The sequence below is a fragment of the Danio aesculapii genome, chromosome 10 (genome assembly GCF_903798145.1).
Source record: "Danio aesculapii chromosome 10, fDanAes4.1, whole genome shotgun sequence".
Lineage (NCBI taxonomy): Eukaryota > Metazoa > Chordata > Actinopteri > Cypriniformes > Danionidae > Danio > Danio aesculapii.
The window spans coordinates 42,908,685-42,925,889 of NC_079444.1; the positions used below are offsets into that span (position 1 = coordinate 42,908,685).

General features: G+C 38.0%; 1 protein-coding gene across 1 annotated transcript in view; it reads right to left on the reverse strand.

The window, feature by feature from the left end:
- Positions 1–1,669: 1,669 nt before the first annotated feature.
- The window catches only part of LOC130235714 (acetyl-coenzyme A thioesterase), a 31,024-nt gene continuing 15,488 nt past the window's right edge, over positions 1,670–17,205 (reverse strand). Inside the window, exons 8-15 of the mRNA XM_056466136.1 lie at positions 12,761–12,911; positions 10,120–10,175; positions 9,959–10,022; positions 7,632–7,715; positions 7,337–7,470; positions 7,130–7,258; positions 3,438–3,564; positions 1,670–2,210 (exon numbers count right to left, since the gene is read on the reverse strand). Coding sequence (XP_056322111.1) covers positions 2,070–2,210; positions 3,438–3,564; positions 7,130–7,258; positions 7,337–7,470; positions 7,632–7,715; positions 9,959–10,022; positions 10,120–10,175; positions 12,761–12,911 — 886 coding nt within the window. The 3' untranslated portion in view covers positions 1,670–2,069. The remainder of the gene's footprint in view (positions 2,211–3,437; positions 3,565–7,129; positions 7,259–7,336; positions 7,471–7,631; positions 7,716–9,958; positions 10,023–10,119; positions 10,176–12,760; positions 12,912–17,205) is intronic.

Consider the following 17,205-nt stretch of genomic DNA (forward strand, 5'->3'; position numbering starts at 1 on the left):
TTCTTATTGAAACAATACAACTTATTTTGTACAAATATACCCTATTAAAGAGGTGTGTTTTTTTTTTTGTGATGGTAATTTATATTAATGCTATTAGATGAATAGTTGAGGACAAAATGATTAGCTCTCCTCTGATTTTTTTTTTCCAATACGTGCTGTTTAACAGAGATAAAAAAAATGCATTCAACACATATCAAAAAATTAATTTTTATAAAGGAGCTAATAATATTGATCGTGGCCATTTTTACATCCAAAAGGAAATATTCCAGTCAATTTAAAAGAAAGACTTTCTCCTGAAGAAAACATAATAGGAAGTTCTGTGAGCAAAATGTCTTTGCTCTGTTAAACAGCACTTATATTTGAAAAAGAATAATTATTAATTCATAATTTTGTGTTTAGCTAAATCTTCTGATCCTCTAGTCTAGAGCTCAAACTGGATTCCTGGAGGGCCGCAGCTCTGCACGGTTTTGCTCCAACCCTAATCAAACACAGCTGGTCCAACTAATCAAGGTGTCCAAGACTACTAGAGAATATTAAGCAGGTGTGAGTTGGAGCTAAACTATGCAGAGCTGCGGCCCTCCAGGAATTGAGTTTGAGACCACTGCTTTAGGGTTTATAAATTAAGAAAGCAAGTTGAATATTGCTTTAGTTTACCTTCAGTTATCGATTAAAACATCATATCAGAATGAATGAATCTTTGTTTTGTTATTAACAAATTAATCTTTGTTTATTTGTGCCATTTTGAATGATTTCTAGTTTATTATTATTGTGACATTAAACTGCTACACACAGCCAAAGCTAATTATTTTTAGCATATAAGACTTGACAAGCATGCCCTATATATTTCCTTTGAAATCCCCCCTGGCGGCTTTAAAATGATTAATAATAGGTCTATAAAGATGAGATTGGGTAAAAATGCGGTTTATAAAATATATTAATGCGCTTGTCGCTGGTTCGAGCCTCGACTGGGTCAGTTGGCGTTTCTGTGTGGAGTTTGAATGTTCTCCCCGTGTTGACGTGGGTTTCCTCCGAGTGCTCCGGTTTCCCCCACAGTCCAAACACATGCAGTACAGCTGAATTGGGTAGGCTAAATTGTCCATGGTGTATGTGTGTAAATGAAAGTGTATGGATGTTTCCCAGTGATGGGTTGCAGCTGGAAGAGCATCCGCTGCAAAAAACATATGCTGGATAAGTTGGCGGTTCATTCCGCTGGCGCGACCCCTGATTAATAAAGGGACTAAGCTGAAAAGAGAATGAAATTGTACTGGTTTTATTGGAAACTGTAATGGTCTGTGGGCTTTTTACCTCCATACCAATAAATCCTAATGAAATGTGTCCCAAAACACATTAAAATGTAGGTTTGATGCTTAAAATGTAATGGTTTGTAATGTTTTTAAAAGAAACTAGAACTAAACCAGTGTAAATCATAAATCCTGGTTGCCTTAAATTCTTAAATTGAATCAAATGAATGATTCTGATTCATTTGAACTTATATTAAGCTGACACTTAAACAGCTTGTATAACATAAAGTTAGAAATATGACTAAATATAATAAGTTATAATTTATATTAAAAATAAAGGTAAAGATGAAATTATTTGTCCTCTTATGAAATTTTCATATGTCCCAAGTGCTGTTTAATGGAGAGATTTTGGACACCTTTTAAAACAATTTTAAAATCTTATTTCTAATTTCTGATTTATTTTGTCTTTGCATTGATGAAAGTACATAATATTTTACCACTTATTTCGCAAAATACTGGTATTCAGCTTAAAGTGACATTTAAAGGCTTAACTAGGTTAATTAGGCAGGTCATTGGACAGCAGGGGGTTTCTTTTGTAGGAGGGTATAATAATATTGACCTGTGCAGTTTTAACATTTAAAAAATATATATTGTTTTATTCTAGCCAAAGCTAAAAAAAATAGACTTTCTTCAGAAAAACTATAATTGGAATTACTGTAAAAAATACTCTGTTAAACATCAAATATTTGGGCTAATCATTTATCTTCAAATATATGTTGTCAGCATAGTTTCTGTTGTTGTTTTAGCAGGGTATGATGTTATTGTGTGTCAGAGTGGTGTGGTCAGCACATCTCTTTCCAGATATGAAATGCAGGACATTGCCGTCTCCTCCATAGATCTGGACCAGCCGGCTAAGTTTCCCTCCACATACGGCAAGATTCCAGAGGTCACCTGGTTGTAGTAGGACACCTAGAAGAGCAGCCAGAAATGGTCAGATTCAGCAGAAAAATGTTTTAACCTTTTAGCGGGTTCCAGATGGTATAGGCCAGAGTTTCCCAACCCTGTTCCTGAAGGCACACTAACAGTACACATTTTCATTCTCTCCCTAATCAAACACACCTGAAACAACTCATCAGAACATTAGAAGAGACTCCAAAACCTGAAGTTAATGGGTCAGATGAGGGAGATATCCAAAACATGAACTGTTGGTGTGCCTCCAGGAACAGGGTTGGGAAACACTGGTATAGGCCATGTCCACGGGTATTTTTATAAACTGAGTTTTCCTCGTCATTGATTTTTAAAAACTTCTCAATAAAAAAAACAACTTTATTTTAATTTCATTGGACCTTTACGGGCACGCCAAACCAACGGGGCAATAAAAAAGCCTTTTATGCTGGGTTCACACCTATCGCAGAAGTATTTGTGCGAGTACATTGCATACAAGTCTACAAGTCTTTTTTCCACCTTTCCCTTGTTCTCTCCATGAATCCCTGTGGCCATTTTGAAGCGTGTTTCACTTCCTGAAGTAAACGAGGCAAGTTTACATGAACATGATCCCTCTATTTTAACAGAGGGAGTGAGTCAGCTTCATATGTCCACTTCAGCACCTGTATGTCCCAGAATGCAATGCAATTGAAACGTCACAACAGCAACCTTTTTTAGCCCAAGATTTCTAACCTCAGCCTTGATGAAAGGCAAGATCTACCCATCAAAAAAAACTTGACAGGAAAGTAAAGCTACATTTATTTGCTTTGCACTTGCAGCTGAATGTTATTGTGGGAGATTAGAGTGCGATCACAGTGAATGTGTTATTTCAGTTGAGAGGCATTAAAGGTGTTTTCTATTGTGTTTAATAAATGTTTTTTTTCAACTCCCTGTGCTGTACGCATGGAAAAGGCGAGCATGACGCAACGAGTGCACGTTGTTTCCTATTGGAGTGCACATAAGGCGCAGAACCCAGCCGTGTTGGCAATCCGATAGGAGAAAACAGCACATGCTGACGTCATGAGGTAAAAACTCCAGTTGTAGTTGTCTACATGACCACACTAAATCTTCACCCTGACTGGAGTTTTCACAAAGTTACTAAAACAGTCACCTGACACTGAGTTTTCGTGTAGAAAAACGGCCAAACCACGTAGAATAAACATGCAGTTTTGAAAAAACCTGTGTTCGTGTGGACAGGGACATCGTTTGTACCTTGCAGGTTGAAGCGCTCATGTCCTGAATGAGGAATCCTATACATTTGGCTTCGCTCCGAATGCAGTTCTCTTCAGGTGGGACAGCAGCCAGCGTGACGGACCGCAGCGCTACCACATACGGGTCTCTGAGGCAATAAAAATAATAACATTTCTCAATACATGAGCCACTTTTTCAAAACCTTCATTTTTAACACTGAGTAAAAGGGACTTATATACTGCTTAATTCTGATTATTTTCAGATAAACGCACAGCTAAAGTAGTTCTGGCAGGTTTTGAGAGCATTACAGCTCCATATCACTACGTTGAATGATTAGAGTTCTTTCACAGCTACAACAGTCAAAAATCACATCAAATGCAATTGTTACATTTACTTTTCCGGGTTTTTTTAGCATCATTTAAGTGCACTTTGAATATAAAAATCAGACAAGAGCTGTTTTGAAAACAATTCAAGCACAGGGTTTCTGCAGGTTTCAAGTCAAATTTAAGACTTTTTATTCATTCATTCATTTTCTTTTCGGCTTAATCCCTGTATTAATCTGGGGTCGCCACAGCGGAATGAACCGCCAATTTATCCTGCGTATGTTTTACACAGCGGATGCCCTTTCAGCTGCAACCTATCACTGGGAAATATCCATACACTCTCTTTCACGCACACACACACACACCACATACAGTTTAGTTTACCCAATTCACCTATCCGCTTGTTAAGTGGTGACGTGTGTAATACTGTTTCCGGGTCCAAGCTGCCACTCATTTGAACTGAGAAAATATTCGTTTATGATCACTTTTTTTCATGTTACATTAAAGTGAATTTTATATAAAACATAGTGTACACAACAATCTCTGGGCTTGCTGCATCACAAATACCAAAATTTTAACAACTTATATAAAAATGAATCACTTTCTGGCTATCGGAAAATTAGGCATGGACATATAGGGCCCTATCATACACCCGGCACAATGTGGCGCAAGGCTCGACGCAATTGTTGTTTGCTAGTTTCAGCTTAGCGCAAGGGTCGTTTTGACATTTTGCGCCCGCTGTTATAATAACAAATGCATGTGCGCCCATAGGCGTTCTGATCTAAAAAAGAAGGTGTGTTGAGGTGCATTGCTGGCTCGTTGCTATTTTGAGGAACTTAGATTGTTCAATAGACCAGATCAAATCAGGTCTATAGTCCAGCACAGAGCGTGCTAGTTGTGGGCCTCGCTTACACATTGCTTAATACACACAGGGTGTACAGCAATACACAAATATCTCTACAGATGAAAAAGAATTAAAGGATTAAAATATTAAAATATTACAAAACATATTATTTTCCAGCCAACATAAATATAAAAACCACTGCCTCCATGCCTTCTTCATCTCGGGGGGCTTTTTCAGTTCATTCATGACAACTTTCCTTTGTATAAATGTTATTATTATTAGCAGTATTATTTATTATATGCACATTTATATTTGTTTTATTAAAAACAAGCTTAGATTTGTCCACCTGTCAAATTTTGGACCATATGGGGCACAGCATGTGTGTTTGGATATAACTCAGTTGTTTGACCACACGTCATTATTATTGTTCATTTATTCCTTTGCTGGAAATTAGAACTGAATTTAGAAATAGTTTTGACACAAATCTTTGCGCTTATTAAATGAAATTAATTAGTTATAGGCTAATTGATGTCTGTGCGTACAACGCGTTTCCCTATCCACGAGAGTGAAAGTGAAAGTAAATAATGAGGAGGCTCATCTCTCATTCTCGTGCTGCAGATCCTCTGTTTAACTGTTTTCTCACTAGTGAAGCGCTCAGTTTTTCCACTAACAAAGTCCGCCATGTAAATAGCAAATGCACCATGGCGCCACGCAACTGACTCTTAAAGGGAATGGGAGATGGGACTCTGATTGGTTTATTCTCAAAACACACCTATAACTCATTAAAAAGATAAGCTCAACCTTGTTAGACCATGCGCCATGATGCAAAGCTGATTTTTCCGTCCTTAAAATAGCAAAAGTGGATTCTGACACGCCCTTAATGGGTTTGCGCCCTGCGCTTTGCACATGGATCGTCAAAATAGAGCCCATCTATTGCAATCGTGATTTTCGAAAGTATTACATCGCTTTGTAAATGTCTCCCCATACAGTTTGATGGAGCGCTTGGACCCGAAAGCCGCTTCGTGTGACGTCACACTTAACAAGTGGATACCACATGTTTTTGGACTGTGGGGGAAACCGGAGCACCCGGGGGAAACCCATGACAAACACGGGGAGGACATGCAAACTCCACGCAGAAGTGCTAACTGACCCAACCGGGGCTCGAGTCAGCGACCTTCTTGCTGAGAGGTAATTGTGCTACCCACTGCGCCACCGTGCTGCCTAAGACTGCTGTAAATTGAAATGTCAGACTTATGCAGGGATAAAGACTAAGGATTTGGTTTCTAACGGCCTTGCGGAAAATAAGTTTACTTGCCTCTTCCAAAAAAAAAAATCTAATTAGTTATTTCTTTGCCACATATTTTAAATAATGTGTCAAAACAAGCAAACCCTAGTTGTAGGCCTGTCACAATATCCATATTATGTTGTGTGATATATTGCACCAAAATATATTGCGATAAACGATATTATTGTCCTTTGAAGACCATTTTATGCCACTCATATAATGCCAGAATGACAATATAATAGCATCACAATGCAAGTACATGTTTCAGAAGACATATGAACACTTATTCTTAAGAATATTTCATTTAATTAAAGTCATTTGAACAGTTTAATAATGAGGCATTGGAATCAGAATGTGCAAAGGCTTATCCTAAATAATTATTAATAAATGTTCACACAAAAGTGCAGGTAAAGAGTAACAGAGGCTGTGATATCTGCTACCAGATCGATTTTCAGATATCAGACAGCCACATGAAAATATACTATAGTCATTTATAGTAAATACTACAGCGTTTATTAACCAGTGTTTATTAATTAGACTTAGAGATGTTGCACAATCAGCTTAAATGTTGCTATAATTGGTGTTTATGTATGGGTGATATATTTTGCATCACCAAAAATGATTGAGCTCATGTTCATGTGTTGTGCAATCAGTCAATATATTGATTACTGTGACAGGCCTACCTAGTTGTATACATGCACATCTTCTTAACATAACTTTTCTTCAAAAGGGGCGAGGCAGCGGCGCAGTAGGTAGTGCTGTCACCTCACAGCAGGAAAGTCGCTGGTTCGAGCCTCAGCTGGGTCAGTTGGCGTTTCTGTGTAGACTTTGCATGTTCTCCCTGTGTTTGTGTAGGTTTCCTCTGGGTGCTCCGGTTTCCCCCACAATCCAAAGACATGCGGTATACAGGTGAACTGGGAAGGCTAAAGTGTATCAGTGTAAATGAGTGCTGGAATGGCATCTGCTGCGTAAAACATGTGCTGGATAAGTGGCGGTTCATTCCGCTGTGGCAGTCCCAGATTAATAAAGGGACTAAGCCGAAAAGAAAATGAATGAATGAATTTTCTTCAAAAACAAAACGACATATTGGTGAATAGTTTGGTTTTTTAAGATTGGAGACATAGACAGAGAAATTAAGACTTGTTTAAAAGGATTTAAGACCTACAAGACAATATGTCAGTCAATTTAAAACGTTTTAAAACCCAGCGGAAAACCCTGCAAGCACTGAGAAATTGTGAAAACTGCATTAGGGAAATCCTACCCATCTTTGCAGGGCTGCCTCTTAGACAACAGGTACACAAAATCCCGACATTTGCCTTCATTAACTGTAGCACATTTAACATGATAGATGGTCTCCTCCTCGTCTGCTTTCTCCACCTCTTCACAGCTCCTGGAGAAAGTTCAGATGGTGAGAAACTCCATTTGAAGTGTTTTTGCACTCATAAACAGAAATCTCTTGTTCTCCTACAGGTAGTTTTTGTCCCACTGTGGCCGTAGCTGCAGGTCGGCGAGCATGGAGAACGCATGAAAAGCCGTGGTTTTGGCCTGCATCTCGACTTTTAAACACAGCTTATCTGACTCCTCGTGCACATAGAGTCCCATCTGCCAGACACACAGAGCTAATTCAGCACATTCAGCATGTATATATATATATATATATATATATATATATATATATATATATATATATATATATATATATATATATATATATATATATATATATAATTTAAGTTATATATTAAATTTTATCTCATTATCACCTTATCAGTGATGTTATTGGGCTCCCAGTCCCGTTTTCCAGCTATCACAGTGAGAGCTGCCACATTGTTGTACCCTAAATACACCTGCAGAGGGCAGAGATGTTACACACACAATATTAGTTCTGCTAAAAGGCATAGTTCACCCAAAAATTTTAATTTACACACAATTTACACACTCTTAGGTGTTTCCAACCCTTTATAAATTTATTTTATTCTGTTAAACACAAATTAAGATATTTTGAAGAAAGCTGAAATCCTGTAGTTTCCATAGTAGGAAAACAAATGTGGAAATCAATGGTTACAGGTTTTCAACATTCTTCAAAATATCTTATTTTGTGTTCAACAGAAGAAACTTATATGACAGAATTTTCAGTTTTGGGTGAACTCTTTTAGGTTATTATTGTTGTGCATTTTTACATAAGTTTTTAATTCATACTATTTATTTAAACTATTATGTGTCTGGTTGAGGATCAACTTAATTTTTGTTGTGTATTTTCAACAGTTTATGTATGAAAAATGACATTTATATAGTTTAAATTTAACTTTAATAAATTTAATCAAATTTAGGCGGTTCATTCCGCTGTGGTGACCCCAGATTAATAAAGGGACTAAGCCGAAATCAAAATGAATGAATGAAAACCTTAAATTCATTCATTTTCCTTCAGCTTGGTCCCTGATTATCAGGGGTCACCACAGCGGAATGAACCACTAACTATTCTGGCCCTTACAGCCACAACTCAGTACTGGGAAACACCTTAATTCAATTCAATTCAATTCACCTTTATTTGTATAGCGCTTATACAATGTAGATTGTGTCAAAGCAGCTTCACATAAAAGGTCACAGTAAATAGGAACAGTGTAGTTCAGTTTGTAGTGTTTAAGTTCAGTTCAGTTTAGCTCAGTTCAGTGTGGTTTAATAATCACTACTGAGAGTCCAAATACTGAAGAGCAAATCCAACGATGTGCAGCTCTACAGATCCCGAACCATGCATGCCAGTGGCGACACCTTAACTCTCATACTCTACGGCCAATTTAGTTAATTTACACCCAACTTATAGCGCATGTGTTTGGACTGTGGGGGACACCGGAGCACCCGGAGGAAACCCACGTCAACACAGGCAGAACATGCAAACTCGAACCGGGACTCAAACCAGCGACCTTCTTGCTGTGAGGTGACAGTGCTAACCACTGAGCCACCCATGAATTTATTAGAAAAAACTCAAATAAAACAAAGCTTCAAATTTTATTGAATTTAGGGGGGGGGGGGTGCATTTAATAATAAATCTTTGATAATAAAACTAATCTGGATTTGACTTTTTATTATCCTCATAACCTACAGAAGCTATGTGAAAGTTTGAAACAGAAAACAGTGGTAAAGAAAACAGATTTTCGGTTTGGTTCCCACACTTTCATGAACAGCAGATTCAAGATAAAGCACCTTTACATTTTAAAATCAAACACTACTGTAATTCAAACCCCAGCATATGCAGCATCTGGAATGTCCTTATTATACTTAAGATTTCACTTACACTTAATAATTACGTTTAAAATGTCCGTTTTAAACAGTTCAGTCAAATAACTTTAATAAAATTAGCTGAACTCAATACTTGTAATATTAAAATGCAGTTTCTGAAATATTAATCTAATGTGCATTATCTGTCAGTGTGATTGTACAAGATTTAAATTGAAGAATTTCTAATTTCTTTCATTCTGTATTTGACAATTGAGAACAATTGTTTAAACAAAACCATAAACAAATTTTATTTCAAATTTAATTCAAGCACTTTTCTCACTTTTTTGTTTGTTTTTAAGTACTTTCCAAACCTTGAATTCATATGTCTGAAATTCAAGTACTTTCAAGAAGTGTGGGAACCCTGAGTACTCTTCATATTCATTCATTGAATTTCTTTCACCTTTGACCCTTATTTATGAGGGGTCGCAACTGTGGAATGAACCATCAACTACTCTGGCACATAATTTACATAGTGGATACCCTTCCAGCTGCAACCCAGTACTGGGAAACACCCATACACAGTCATTTATACACACACACACACACACACACACACACACACAAACACTCATACACTATGGCAAATTTAGCTTTTTCAATTCTATAGCGCATGTGTTTGGACTGTGGGGGAAACCGGAGCACCCGGAGGAAACCCACGCCAACACTGGGAGAACATGCAAACTCCACACAGACATGCCAACAGTCCCAGCTGGGACTCGAACCAGCGACCTTCTTGCTGTAAGGCGGCAGTGCTAACCACTGAGCCACCCTACTCTATATATTTCTTTAAATAAGTAATAATATAAATAAATACCTGATTACTCTTGTCCCAGGGCACAGAAATCGGTCCCTCGTCTCTTGAGTACAAAATATGTTTTCTAGGAAAAATATATTTGGTATGTGTCCTTTAATGACTGCGTATTTAAAATAATTTACTCCACAAAATGTTTAGTGAAATTTCAACACAGAACAAACCTGGCCATGCGGATCCTCTTCCTCACGATGGCACCAATAAACCGTCTTTCTCCATCCTAAAAAATAAATGCTACTAATTAATTCTTACTGGTTTTCATTCATTCATTTTAGCTTAGTCCCTTTATTAATCTGGGGTCGCCACAGCGGAATGAACCGCCAACTTATCCAACACATGTTTTACGCAGCGGATGCCCTTCCAGCTGCAACCCATCACTGGGAAACACCCATACACTCTTGCATTCACACACATACACTACGCCCAATTTAGCGTTTTCAATTCCCCTATAGCGCATGTGTTTGGACTGTGGGGGAACATGCAAACTCAAACCAGCGACCTTCTTGCTGTGAGGCGATCGTGCTACCCACTGCGCCACCGTGACGCCTTATTCATACATATTTGAATATTTAATTTCACTGATATCAAACTAGTATTCAAACAGCAACTAAAAACCCATCTTTTCTGAGATTACCTGAACCCGCTCAGGTGAGTGGGCTTAATAAACCACCTGTAGAAAATGCTCTTTCATCTCTGTCACTTTAACCAACATTTGCAGCAGACACATTTTTACAATCACTCCATATCAAAAAACAAAACAAAAAAAAAACTTTATGCATTCAAGAAGTGTGTTTCACACAGGTGAGTGGATCTGACAAACCACCTGTAGAAACCCTCTCTCTCTTGCTCTCTCTCTTAAAAAACCTCTGCTTCCTTACTTTAGCACTTAATTCTCTGAGCAAAAATCGTTCCTTTTTTATACTTATCACTTATTATAATAATAATAATAATTCCTTACATTCATGTAGTGCTTTTATTGGACACTCAAAGCGCTTTACACATTAGGAGGAATCTCCTCATCCACCACCAGTGTGCAGCATCCACCTGGATGATGCCACGGCAGCCATTTTGCGTTAGACCGCACACCACACACCAGCTGATTGGTGGAGAGGAGAGTGATGAAGCCAATCATGATATGGGAATGGAGGCCATGATGGACAGAGGCCAAATAGACCCTTTTCACATGACGTCACGCGGTGTCCAGTTTCACTCCACGCGGTGTATCGTTACTTCCGCCTACACAGAAATCCTTATGGAGAACTCACCCAGTCAGCTGTATATTTACTACAGTAACGGTGAGACTGTGACTACGGCTGCTTTCTGTTGTCTGCATTCAAGGTGAGACATCTGACATCTAACAAAAACTTACGGATCATCCAGATTTCTGCTTAAATCAAGAAAATGGGACTTTAAACAGAGTCTATTGCTTTGTGTTGCTGTCTTTACGGCAGATGAAGCTGGTATGTACTCATCAGTGTTCAGATATTTACACGGGTGCTGAACATTTTTTATGTCAGAATTATTTGTATTATTTTTTGTGTCCTGAAGAATAAAAAAATAAATAAAACTGTGGGTGTTTTATGTAGTTGTTTACAGTGGACGGCTGATTCACAAACACATTCATAATATTCACATTCTACTGCTCAGTTCTCTGACATTTCTTTCTATATAGGTATTTTATTCATGAACATAAAACAATTATGTCTATTTAATATTCAAATTGAATGAAATAAAATAAATGTTGTATTTGACTCTTAATAATCAAACAAAATCATTATAAAAATGTACAATTGCAAAAATAACACCAAGAAGACGGCATTTTAATTCAGCATTATTAGATTATGACATTATTTGTAACATTATTAATTAACAGGTAGTACAAATATCAAATTAAATCCATCCAAAAGGTGGTGGTAGGAAATAATTCATTCATTCAAATGGATAAACTGAACAAAACATTAATCGATCAGTAAATAATAAATGATAAGACTGCTTGCATTTATAGTCATACTTACCAGGTAATATAAGAAGATTTAGTAAAGAATTGTACTCATGCTGGAACATTTACATAAAAAAAATAATATACATTTATATTCAGAGCAGCATTAAATTAAAAATAAATCCATTATTGAGGAAATAAACTTACTCAATAAGTGAAAAGGTTGCTTTCTTTGATAAACAATAGTTTATTCCTATTCTTAATAACTTAAACAATCATTTTCAAAGTCAGAAAGCAGTTTAGTATTGAAGGGGAAACATTTGGACACATGCCCAATATCAATAATAGTCTTTAATCAGATCGTGCAATGTTAATATTTTATTAGTAAATTAGTAAACACTGCTTTGCCGATAGGGGGAAGTTAAGTGACGTCATTGTGAAAAGGGTCTATCTGGCCAGGACTCCTACTCTATTTGAAAACACATCCTGGGATTTTTAATGACAACAGAGAGTCAGGACCTCAGTTTAACCAAACAACAGCGCTCACAGTATGTCATTAATACTGTGGGCAATACACTGGGGCGTTAGGACCCTTACAGACTGCAGGTTGGGCGCCCCCTGCTGGCCACCATTTCTGGCAGCAACCTTTCCCATGTGGTCTCCTATCCAGGTACTGACCGGGCGCAGCCCTGTTTAGCTTCAGTGGGCGACCATGTGAGTTGCAGAGAGCTAGCTGACAGCACTTGTCGTGTGTATCGCCTCTTCTTGTTGAATTGCTGAATGCCTCCCCCACTGTAAGTTGCTTTGGACAAAAGCATCTGCTAAATGACTACATGTAAATGTAAAATGTGAATGTAATAACTCACGAGTGTTGTGTAGGTGACGTCAGGAAGCATGCGTCTCTCCCCATCCCGCTCTGGGATGTAGTACATCATGGAGGCACTGTTGATGTGTCGTGGTTTTCCCTCATTCCACTCCTCACAATTATACGCCTCCACCCGAACACCCACCTCCACACTAAACAATAGAAAACAATGTGTTCAAATGAGGGCTGTCAAACCATTAATAACCACTATCACACACAGAGGTTGTGTTTACAATATATACTCTCACAATCATTGTCTGTAGTGTCCTAGTCTAGACTCTAGAGGACACTTTGTTGTATGCTGTTTTGGTTAACAACTTCAGGCCCCATAATTCTTTACTGCTGTGACTTATATATTATGTTCAGGTGTTAATATTAAGCCTTTTGTGTTAGTTTGTTGCACTGCGAGGACTGTTGGTTCTTTGCTTCATTCCTAGTCTGTTCAGAGTATTTTTCTAGTTTCGTTTCTCTGTTGTTTGCTAATCATTTTTGCCTTCTGGAGAGGTTTATTTGTCTGATATCTGTGATATGGAATAAAGCTGTACATGAGTGACTAGCCTCATTTTGTGACTATATAGATTTGAAGACAAAATTATTCGCCCTACTGTGAAATATTGAATTCTACAGAAGTTATGTTGAACCGAGCAAGCAGTGTTTACTATTATATTTTGTTTCTGGAGAAAGTATTATTTCTTTTATTTGGGTTGGAATAAAATAAGGACATTATTATTTAGAATTTCGTCTTTTGATTGGCTACAGAACAAACCACTGTTGTCTAATTAACTTCATTATTTAATCTAATTAATCCTAAAAATGGCTGATTACTTGTATCTTGCAAAATAACTATTAAAATAATATGTGCTGGTGATGCGGTGGCGCAGTAGGTAGTGCTGTCGCCTCACATCAAGAAGGTCACTGGTTTGAGTCTCGGCTGGGTCAGATGGCGTTTCTGTGTGGAGTTTGCATGTTCTCCCCGCGTTCACGTGGATTTCCTCCGTGTGCTCCGGTTTTCCCCACAGTCCAAACACATGCGGTACAGGTGAATTGGGTAGGCTAAATTGTCCGTAGTGTATGTGTGTGAATGAGTGTGTATTGATGTTGCCCAGTGATGGGCTGGAAGGGCATCCGCTGCATAAAACATATGCTGGATAAGTTGGCGGTTCATTCCACTGTGGCGACCCTGGATTAATAAAGGGACTAAGCCCAAAAGAAAATGAATGAATGAAAGAATAATGTGTGCTGTCATTATGGCAAAAGACAAAAGAAATGATTATTACGCATCTCATCCAAAGCCTTCTGTTGTGTTTTAGTGTTTTGATGTGATTTTTAATTGTTGTAGCTGACAATAACACCACACCTTAAAATGTTCATCAGCCAATCAGAATCAAGCATTCAACAGCCCGATAGTATGAGTATATAAATATGCACACAACATGCATGGTTTCCGGTACATTCATTCTTCCATGGCCGGGCGCCACACCAAAACTCACTGCTGCATTACTTCTCATTCAAAACATTCAGTCATTGTTGTTGTTTTTAATAGCAGGATATAATCTCATCAGAACATGTTAAAAGGTAAGTGAATTATAACAGCACAATCTTCTCTGTAATCATAGTCCTGCTGTGCATCATTTGTTTACCCTTTAAGTTGACATGGTGACTGACTGACTGACTGACAGGTGCGTGATACGTGACGCTAGCAAACACGGCGAAGCTTTCAGTTAAAGGGAACATAGTTTACCTCTTTTTTATGATTTAATATTAATATTCTGGTTCTTCTGAGTGTGCCAGTTTAGGTTCAGTTTAAAACACAATTCAGATTTTTTTATTAAAATGTGTTAAAAAGTGTCATGTTGGGGGCGTGTCCACAGCTCGCTGATTTAGGGGTGTGTTGCTTCACATGTAAATTAGTTTCGGCTTCCCGCTAACGTAACAAGGGGGCGGGGCCATGAGCTCACCCGCTCTGCATTTGCAACAGAGTCTGACAGGCAGACGGAGGAGAGAGAGGATCAGCAATCAGTCTTACATGTACGACTCTGACACAGACCAAGCAGAGAGTACAAAATCATTTGTGTCTTTGTACAGTTTTACAGCCAACTGTGTGCTAGTTTCAAGTGCCGAGCTTGTACACAGAAACTAATAACGACGCACACTGAATTAACTTTGACTGAGGCACCGGATGCGCCGCTCGAAGCCGCGACACGGCACACCAGACACTCTCTGTGGCGCAGCAGAAACATGAAGTGTCCCGAATCGTCGCGCCACACATTTTTGAATTCTAAACATAGGTTTCTGCAGCGGTCCGCGGCGCCCAGCCGTCGACTTGAGTGTACCCTGATAGAAACCGATGTTTAGAATTCTAAAACGCATGCTAGTTAAGATCACAGGGAGCTTCTGTGATCGCGAGAAATGCAAACGGCTGAAGTATAAGGTAGACTCAATGAGAAGTACACATGTTTGCAAACCTACCTAAAGATACAACCAATAATTCCGATTAGAGCGATAATGTGGAGAATATTGATCTTGTGTTGAGCCCAATGAGCCTTGCATCTAAAAATAGAGCTAGCGTGTTCCTTTAGTGATATCGCTTCGACTCACGCTGAAAATGGCGGACGTGAATCAACAAACTGAGGATATGAGGACGCACCTGTCAATCAATATTGGTGGGCGGGGGGACCGCTCTCCTACGTAAAGTAGCGGTCGATCTGAAAACCGCTCCAATTGGTCCACCGTTTTTTATGTTGTTAAATTGAAAAAAAAAAAGCACTGGGTGTGCTTATATCACCCCAATATGACGGTCTATACACCATACATGCACATATGTCTGTCCAAACAGCTTGAAAAGTAGATTTTTTACCATAGGTGCCCTTTAAGATGAACACGGTTTCCGTTTCACTTTCCTTCAGGACGCATTAACGCCGCTCGGTCGGTCTATTAGAGACATTCATAAGCATTCCTAGCAAATGTAATGAATGTTGGAAAAATACATGCTACATAAATACACTAAATCGCACTTCAGCAGCGTTTATTTGAGAGCGCACAACATATTCCGCACCTGAGCAGCGTACATTTGAGGGCGTGCAAGAAGTTTTGTGCACGAATAGAAGAAATTGTTGCGCAAGCAAAGAGATTCGTATGCTCTTATTACATGAATGTGCTCTCGACTTCTAATACTGCGCTCACGACATTTGTTATTGAAATAACGCCACAGGCAGTTGGTAGATCTATGTAAAGACCTAACAGACTCTGCAGCCACAGCTGGAAAAAGTCCTAGAGGAAACACTGAACATGTATTATAATAATATGTTCAAATCCAACCCTTCCTCAAATCTTCCATGCTAAATTCAGCCTCATGCTCCATCATAACGTCACAACTCACGAGACAACTTTTCACCTCAACACCATCTCGATTTAGTCTCGCGAGATCTCATAGCCCGAGATCTCATCACATCCCTAAAAAACAGGTTTTAAAATATAAAAATAAAACAATATATGAAATAAATCATTTTCTCTAAAGACACAGGCACTTTTGTCTTTTTTTTTTTTTTTATTGAGTGAAAAGAACATAAATGACTGATATGACAGACATTTCATATCATTTCATATCATTTTCACACAGATAGTGAAAGACTTTCCACTTTTAAATTTTTGTGACAGAACAATAAAACATTTATATATAAAAAAATATGATAAATAACATGACAATAATAACAGCAACAATATTAAATAAAAAGGAGTAAATAAAATAATAATAGTAAAAAAAAATAAATAATAATAAATAAATAAATAAAAACATGATAAAAGTAGGGGGGGAAGAAAAAGGGGGGGGGGGTGGATGAGGTGATGTCAATGAATTGGAAAAATACAATCAGTGGACAAACTTATAAGCGACTGAAAGTAAGTTATAAGGGGTTGCCATTTATCGTAAAAAGATGTGTAATCGGCAGAGCGAGAGCATCTGATCTTTTCTACCTTCAGAATGTACATGGTGTCTACAAGCCACTGTGAAACACTTGGTGGTTTAGACGACTTCCACAGAAATAAGATCCGACGTCTAGCTAATAATGAGGTAAAGGCAAGTACCTCTAACTGTTTAAATGTAAATCGGGTCCAATCCTTGGGGACACCAAAAATTGCAGTGGTGGGACAGATATACACTTTAGTTTGGAATATTTTTGACAAGGTTTCAAAATAATTATTCCAGTAGTTTTGTAGTACTGGGCAGAAAAAAAACATATGACTCAAGTTGCAGGGTGACATGTGACATCTGTCACACTTGTCATCCACATTAGGATAAAACCTAGAGAGCAGAGCTTTGGAGTAATGAACCCTATGGAATATTTTAAACTGTATGAGTGAAAGCCGGGCACATATTGAACTTGAATAGATTGGCACTTTTTTCTAAGCAAAAAATCTGCAATAATATCGTTATTTCAATAAATAGCA